Source organism: Ailuropoda melanoleuca, chromosome 7, assembly GCF_002007445.2.
Source record: "Ailuropoda melanoleuca isolate Jingjing chromosome 7, ASM200744v2, whole genome shotgun sequence".
Taxonomy (NCBI): domain Eukaryota; kingdom Metazoa; phylum Chordata; class Mammalia; order Carnivora; family Ursidae; genus Ailuropoda; species Ailuropoda melanoleuca.
Window position 1 is genome coordinate 13,762,960 of NC_048224.1, and position 8,772 is coordinate 13,771,731.

General features: G+C 42.0%; 1 protein-coding gene across 1 annotated transcript; it reads right to left on the reverse strand.

Moving 5' to 3' along the window:
- Positions 1-3,938: 3,938 nt before the first annotated feature.
- On the reverse strand, positions 3,939-4,606 carry LOC100477312 (interferon alpha-1/2). The gene has a single exon (XM_002918532.4). The coding sequence runs from the start codon at positions 4,500-4,502 to the stop codon at positions 3,939-3,941; it is 564 nt and encodes a 187-aa protein (XP_002918578.1). The 5' UTR covers positions 4,503-4,606.
- Positions 4,607-8,772: the final 4,166 nt, after the last annotated feature.

Sequence of the window (8,772 nt, forward strand, 5' to 3'; positions counted from 1 at the left end):
TATTGTGTCTATAATGACACTGAATTCATGGGCCACCTGTTCCCAATTTGGTATCTTAGAAGATGAGCAGTTTGCAGTCAGTTACAGAGAGAAGGCTAGGAGAAGTCCACTATTCTCTCAGAGATCTCGATGAAGAACATAAGAAAATAGTCACCATCTCTTAAACCCTCACTCAGTGGAAGATACTAGAGACTTTTAAAGATGCTACTTTGTTATTACAGCAGCTCTAGCAATATTCCACCCGACTTTGCATTTGGGGAAACTGAGTTTCAGAAAGCCCAAGTGAGTTTCTCAGGATCAAACAACTAGATCGTAGCAGAATCCCGATGCAGTGCATCGTCCTATAGCCCATGTGATAAATTACTCCCTAAGGTTCATCTTGGGAAATTGTGCAACTTCTCTTCTTGCACACTTTCTGGAGATCACTCTTCCCTGGTTGTGCCCCACCTGCACTGGCTGCCCCATCTCTGTGCCCTTTGCAGGCTCCCCTTCTCTTTCTGAGCCTTGAAAGTTAACAGTTCTCCAAAGCTTTAGGGCATCTTCTCATTCCATGCACAACTCAGATGGAAGGACTTTCAGTACCGTGCCTCAATTTCCAAAAATGCAACAAACAGTCACTATTTAATGTCTCCAGGATGTGCATTGTTGAAGGTTCCAGATTCACCTATGCAACTACCAGTGGGAAGTCTGCTTTCCCCTCTTCTTGATATCCCTCCTTCAAGCTCTTGGTGACAGAATCCCTTGTCCTTTACCTCTCATTCGACCATGAAACATAATTGGTATTCATCAAGCATGATGGCTGTTCTTATATTTCTTTCTCTTCCAAATGGAAAGATATCAAAAAATAGGCTTTGTGTTTCCTTTTTTCACCTCTATATTTCACAACTATAACAAGCTAAGTTGGTAATAGGGGGTTTTAAAATATAAGTGACTGAGTGCTTCAGAGGGGAGGGGGTGGGGGACTCGGATAGGTCGCGATGGGCATTAAGGAGGGCACATATTGCATGGTGCACTGGGTGTTATACGCAAGTAATGAAACATGGAACTCTACATCAAAAACTTGGGATGTACTGTATGGTGACTAACATAACATAATAAAATTTATTATAGAAATAAATAAGTTAATTTAAAAATAAAATAAAATTAGATAATGGGAAAAAAATAAAATATAAGTGACTGAGAAAAGTGAATGAGCACATTGAATTCACCATGGATTCATCACTATGGGTTGCACATTCAGGCTATTTGTTCTTTTAAGAATAAAGAAATCCAGGCTGGATCCCAGGACTCTGGGATCATGACCTGAGCCGAAGGCAGATGCTTAACCAACTGAGCCACCCAGGCGCCCCTGGACTTCAAGTTTCTAATGTTCCAAGGGGAGTTAAGATGGTGGAGGAGTAGGGGACCCCTTTTTCAGCTGGTCCCCTGATTCGAGCTGGATAGGTACCAGACCAGCCTGAACATCCATGGAATCAGCCTGAGACGCAGGAAGATACATCTGGATCTCTACAAATGAACATCTCCAGCGCTGAGTATTGAGGTACGAAGCGGGGAGCCGTGAAACCGCGCACGGATATCGGAAGATAAATGGAAGGGGGAGGGAGCTGCCGCGTTCGGGTGCTGGGAAGCGGTAGCCACCTGCACAGGGGGAGCAGCTGGACTCACGGACCGGCACACTCGAGAGAGCAGACTGAGACCATGAGCTGGGGAATATGCGCAACCAGACTGAAAACTGGAGCTCTGGTGCGCTCACTGGAACCAGAATGAGACCGGGAGCTCCTGGAGCGCGCGCGGGGGCGGCTGGCGGTGTTAGAAACACAAAGGACAGAGATGCGCCGGCCATGGAAGTGAGGGCTGGGACACCGGGTGTGGGGTGCACATCCCAGGACGCTGCAGGGTTGAGCAGCACCAACAGAAACAGAGTTAAAGTGGCCAGAGCATCAGTGGAGAACGGTCCACGATTCCTCTGTTCTGAGACAGAGGCTGAGATTCGGCCACTGCTGCTCTGACTCTCAGAAGAGGCACAGCAAAACGCCAAGGAAAGCCGCCAGAGAACAAAAGCCTCGAAATACCGGCTCACAGTGTGCCCATCCCCATCCCCCCTCACAGGGGACACGGAGACCCTACCCAAATATGGTTGCCTGAGTATCGGCGTGGCAGGCCCCTCCCCATCGCAGGCACCACACAGGTGTCCAGGATTCCAGCTCCCCTGGAGCCCCAGGGGGGAGTTTGTCCAGCAGGGTCATGTTGAGGCAGCACACGGTGCCCGGTGAGGAAGAGGGTGAAGGTCTGCTGGAGCATCTGGTGGAGGACACAGGTGGCCCGGGCCTCCTGGACCTGCCGGCCACCCACCATGTCCCAGAGGAGACGTCCCTCAGCCAGGAGAAGGGACAGATCCTCCTCCGGGTCAGAAGCAGCAGGTCCTCCTGTGGAGCCTCCCGAGGTTGGGAGGCAGCTCATGGCCCAGAGCTGAGAGGCCACCACAGGGAACCAGCAGGAGCGCTGCAGAGGGGCTGGGCACTGCACCTGAGGGCTTCTGGTGGCCTGGGCGCCGTGACCGCCAGTTCCTCTCCAGTTCTTTCTATTCATGACTCTTAAATAGAACAGGGTACTTTTCATTTGCAGAATGTCCCTGTACACTCTTTATGCCTTTTAATTTTTGTTTGCTTCTCTTTAAGTATGTGTTACATTGATTAGCAGAGATCAGGCTACATCACCCATTGCAATTAGTTTTTCATTTTTTCATCCAAGTTTAATTTGCCCAAAGAAGGTAAATCTCTCCAAACTATGTTCTATCTATAGTCACTAGCTTCTCTTCTGTTGCTCGCCCTTCCTCCTCCTCCAATATGGTTTCTGATGGTTAATTCTGCCAAACCCGTTCCTAGCCAAGGTCATGCCCTCTCTACTTCTGGCCTCCTGGGCACTTTCCATTCACCTTTTGCAATGATGCAATTCCGTGTAGTCTTTTCTGGCTTTGAAATAGACTCTTAACCAATATTCACTCTGATCCTACTGCCTTTGGGCCATTCCACCTTTGTTTCCAGTGTGGCTCTTTTCTCCCTTAACCACTGGTTTGAGGCATCAGTTTTAAGTCCTTTTCTCATTCTACAGTATCTTCCCGTGCAACCACTTCCCTTGATGGGCTTTAAGTGAATGAAATGGCTTTTAGAAGGCAGACTCAGAGATGCATTTTATAAAGACTCTTTGCACTTGGATGTCTACCAGTCTACTGTGGAAGGTAACTAGTGCTTTTGATTCTATTTCCTGACATGTCTGCTTTCATTTCTGCTGAAAGAATCATATTTTCCCTTCTTGTCATTCTACCCTTTAACATAACTGATATTACTTCACCATGATTATTGTTCAGAGGTTGGTGTTTCTACAAAACTCAAAGATACAGGCAAAGGGATTGCATTTGTGAAGTCGGTCTTTACCCTGATGACAACATACAAACTGACTTCCAGGAAGCCTATAGTTTACTTCTAATGTGAATCATGTAATAATGAGTAAGTGAGATGTACAATCCGTTCTTTCATCAGGTTGTAATCACACTTGTTTCCTCCATCAGTAAGAAACAAATACAAGAACTTTTCTATAGAAACCTTTAATGAACAAAAAAATAAAAATTTAATAAATGTAAAGCACATATATTTTTTAAACCACAAAATGTGGGTACACCTAATATTATACGATGAAAAATAATTTAAATCTTACCAATAGTGAAAGACATAAATAAATAGGTAGATCAGCAGGGTCATCTGAAAGCAACAAGTGTTTTTAGGATTGACTTGATGTTGCTTAATACTCCTGAGAACATATGACAAATTGATTCCATTCATATCACCAGGACAGCAGAAAGGAGAGTCTTTGACATGGCAGAACATGTGGGAGTGTGATATTATTATTCCGAGAGAATCATTTCCATGTTGAAGTGGGTCTCATTTCTTGCTCTCTAATCTTTTTTGCAAGGTTGTTGATGAAAACAAGGGTTTCATGATTTCTGCTCTGACAGTCTCCCAGGCACAAGGGCTGTATTGCTTCTCTTGCAGGTAGAGGGAGATTCTTTGGAAGTAGTTCCTCAGGATGGAGTCCACATTCCTGACGGGAGTCTCTCCCACTCCCGCCGCCTGCATGGGACAGGCTTCCAGGACGCTCAGCTGCTCAGAAAGTCCCGAGCAGAATTCCTCTAGGAGGGTCCTGTTCCAAGCAGCAGATGAGGGCTCTGTGCAGAAGACGTGGAAGATCTTCTGGTCCATCACATGCACGACCGAGAGGGCTTGAGCCTTCTGCAACTGCTTGCCATCAACCACCTCCTTGGGGAAGGCAAAGTCATGTGTGTACCCGTCACAAGAGCTAGCAGACATTCTCTTCATTTGTCCCAGGAGCGTCAAGGCCCTCCAGGCAAACAGGCCATGGTTCTGAGGCAGGTCACATCCCAGAGAGCAGAGGGAGTTGCCGCTGAGCACCACCAGGGCCACCAAGAAGGAGAAGGGCAGGGCCATTGGGGATCCTGCAGAGGCTGCTGGCCTGGCTGGGGTGGGCAAGTCTGAGTGGGAACCGTGGCTCTAGGTTCTCTGAGCATCTTGCCTCGTGCGTGTGCCTTAAGTAGGGGACATAGGAGTTTTCAATTTCTGAACATTTCCCTTACTTTCCACTTCTGTTTTTGCTTTCCTTATGCGTTTTCTACTTGGGTTTAGAACCTGAGTTTCTCAACCGTTTATTGTGTTTTCATTATTGTCTCATGCCTCCAGAGTCTTTTTGGATGTTTTTAATTGAACCTTCCAAGACACACAGTATATCCATGGAATATATAGTTACATATTGTGTTCATATTTGTGCTTTATAGGTAAAAAAGAAAGTGTTAAGTTTGTCCCATGCAGGGTAAGAATGAACGAAAATTTTAAACTAAAAGTATAATTTTAAAGCTATTGTTTCCTATGTATATAAGTAAATTTGATGAGTGACTTATAATTTATTTACATATAGAAATTGTAATATATAAGTACATATGCAAATTAACAATTTCTAAAAAAGACATAATGGTTTCAGTGTCCTTAAACATTTAAAATCATTCCAAATTGCTAAAAGCAAGTGAAAAATTAAATTGTTTACTTAACTTTTCATTTTAGTGTACTGAATTTTGATTTTGCCTCATATGACAGAATAATTTTTTTTTAAAGATTTTTTTTTTATTTATTTATTCAACAGAGATAGAGACAGCTAGTGAGAGAGGGAACACAAGCAGGGGGAGTGGGAGAGGAAGAAGCAGGCTCACAGCAGAGGAGCCTGATGTGGGGCTTCGATCCCATAACGCCGGGATCACGCCCTGAGCCGAAGGCAGACGCTTAACCGCTGTGCCACCCAGGCGCCCCGACAGAATAATTTTTAACTTCACCTGCTACTAGACACTCTTGAAGGTATTGTCAAAATATTTTTTCTGTGTAGCACTAGAGAATTACTGATGTGTTGAGTAAGTTTTGTAGAACTAATAATAAAATATAATTTGTATTTTGTTGCTAAAGCCTGCATCACATCAAAGTTCAGACAAGCAACAACCACAAGGCAGCCAATGGCAGCTCAAAAGTAAGCACAGATCACCTCTCCAGGTAAGACTTTGAGATCCAAGAAATGATGAAGAGAAACTCCTTCAATCCTAAGTGATTGCTCTTATTCCTGGTTTGTCGCAATGATCTTGAAGACAGTTTGTGTGTCATCCAAGAATTCTATGTCTTTGTTTCTTGTAGAATACCCAAGAAAACCCAATGAGAGACAATAAATACTAAGGTTTTGTTAGACTGCTCCAAGGTCAAGTTTTGGATACCACAGACCATTGTGATATTTCAGATTTGTTCACAACCCTAAGAACTGCTTGGAACATTGTTGGAAGCAATTGCAACAACTATTCTCTCTGTTGGGGGAATATTGATAATCGATTGACAATGCAGATGCGGAACCAGGAACTACATGAAAATTCTTAGTATCTTTTACTCAATTTTGCTAACTGCTAACTGCTCTTTAAGAAAAGTATGGGTTTTTTTTCCAAAATATACAAAAGCTCAGGAAATTGGCTTATTACACTATTGGAGTCAGTTCCTTCCAAGAATGAGCCTCTTTTTGCTCTGGAATCCTGCCAGGAGATAGTCTTCTGCATAGAACACGACGCAAGTCTCGAGACATGCTCACTGTCTTTGTCCATCTTAGCCAGTAGGTGACACTCTTCCTTCATAAATATTTTAACAGGCTACAGAGTAAAATGATCCTGCTTTCTATTTCCTTTTTGCTAACACTGCTGTTGCATCACTGGGGCAGGGACATTCCCTTAGGCCCAAAAATAGTCACCAGGAGGAAAAGAAGAGAACAGGCCTCTCCTAGGAGAGTTTCCAAAAACCTAGAACTTTCACACCACTCTTGGTTTCAGTTAATGGCTTCGTACTTGGAAGAATGCCAGCCAGAAACCACAAGAGTAAAGGAAGCAGCTGTGTGAATGCGCAGGAGAGGTTCATGAGGAGTGAATGAGGAGGGCAGAGCTCACTCGGGGTTTCTACATGGGGAAAGGGAAACATTGTAATATGGGAGTGAGTGGATGGGATCTGGGAAAGCAGGGAAGAAGGGGGAAACGTGCTAGGTATCAGAATATATAGTGTATCTATATCATGTACTATATACGTATACATATTACACTATTATGTATGTAATTGATGAGCCACTTGTCCCCAGTTCTGTTTTTTAGACCCTCAGCAGTTTGCAATCAGTAACAGAGAGAAGAGTGGGAGAAGTCCACTATTCTCTTCTAGATCTCTATGAAAAATAAGAAAATAGTCATCATCTGTTGAGGTGAAATACTCTGCTAAGTGCTTCTAAGTGTTCTAGATTATTTAATACAACTCAAGAACATTTCTAGCGTCCTTTATATTTGGAGAAACTGAGGTCCAAAGAGGTTAAGTAAATTATTCAGGATCAAACATCTAAATTCCTTAGCAAAATATAGATGCAGCACATAATCCTATATCACGTGTCATAAATATGTCTTGTAATTCTTATTTTGAAGTTCTTGTATATTTTAATCCCAAATTTACACACTTTCTTGCTCTCCATCTTTTTTGATGGCCTTCAGATATTGGAGAAGAGAAAGTTTCTGATTCACTTTCATTTTTTCATCTTATGAGGGAAGTGTCCCTGGCCATTATATTCATTGTAAACTCATTATTTATTAATGCCTAAGAATTTATCATTTTTCTGAAGTCATTGCCCTACCTAAAGATCAAATCTTTATTTAGTCAGGAAGAAAGGAAGCAATAGAGAATTCTGGGCATATCAATCTCTATGTAAAAATAAGCTGTATTTCATAACAACAGAAAATGCAATGTAACAAAGAGGAAAATTAGATAACCAGATCGGTAAAACACATGATGCTCAAAACGGTTGTGTTATTGTTGACAGTCACGTTTCAGATCAAGGATGTATCTGATGTTCAAATGGTGGGATTAACTATCCAGAAATGATTCCACAATGATTACCTGCCAATCCAGGCAGAGATCAGTGTCAACTCTCACATCATATGGTAGATGAAAATAAAATCCTGATGGAATACAGATTTGATATAAAATTGGATTTTAAGAAGAAAAGTAGGGATGCCTGGATGGCTCAGGTGGTTAAGCATCTGCCTCTGCTCAGGTCCTGATCCCAGGGTTCTGGGATTGAGTCCTGCATCAGGCTCCTTGCTCAGCGGGGAGCCTGCTTCTCCCTCTGCCTGCCTTTCTTGTGCTCTGTCTCTCTTTCTCTCTCTCTGACAAATAAATAAGGTCTTTTAAAAAAATAAAAATTAAAAGGAAAGTAGTGAAGTTTCGGTCACGATGTATTAAGAAGGCTTGAACATGTGCTCCTAGCAGAAAAAACTAGAAAACTGTCCGTGATACTGAGACAAAGAACAATATCTCCTTGAGTCTGATAATTAAGGTGACTTTCTTCCTCAAGGTACAGTGAAGGAAAAAATGGAAGGCACAAATAAAAACTGACAGGAACTTTTAGTGATGGAAAATATTACAAATATTACTAGTGACATATATTTTTTCAGATTTCTTTACTACAGTCATAAATATAGACCAGATTCTGGGTCGTAAAAAAATTTCTATAGAATTAAAAGGACTGAGATGATAGAGTAAGTTATTTAACTGCAATAGAAAGAAATAGAAAACAATACCAGAGAGATACCTGAAAAATCTCCCAATATTTGGAAATTAAATAACACACATTTAAATAACTCATGGGGCAAAGAATAAATCCCAAGGGAAGGATAAAACTACATGGAAATTAATGGAAATGAAAACACAACATATTGGAGGTGCCTGGCTGGCTCAGTCAGCAGAACATGCAACTGTTGATCGCAGGGTAGTGAGTTCAAGCCCCATGTTGGGTGTGGAGCCTACTTTAAAAATAAATAAATGAAAAAAAAAATTTAAAAGCCCATAACATATCAAAATTTGTGAGATGCAGCTAGGCAGGATTAAAGTGTAACTCAAGGCTTTAGATGCTCAGGCTAGAGAAGTAGGAAAATCCAAAGCCAGGATTCTTCACTTTCACTGTAACAAGCTAGAAATAAAAAGAAGCAATTAAAAAATAAAATAAATAAAAAGAAACAATAAGGGGAATAGTGAAAATCAAGGAAATAGAAACCAGAAAAACTCTAAAGGAAATAAAAGAAACCAAGAGCTTCTTAAAAATATTTTTTTCAGTAAATTTATAGAACCATAGTAATGCTGATCTGCTTAAAAA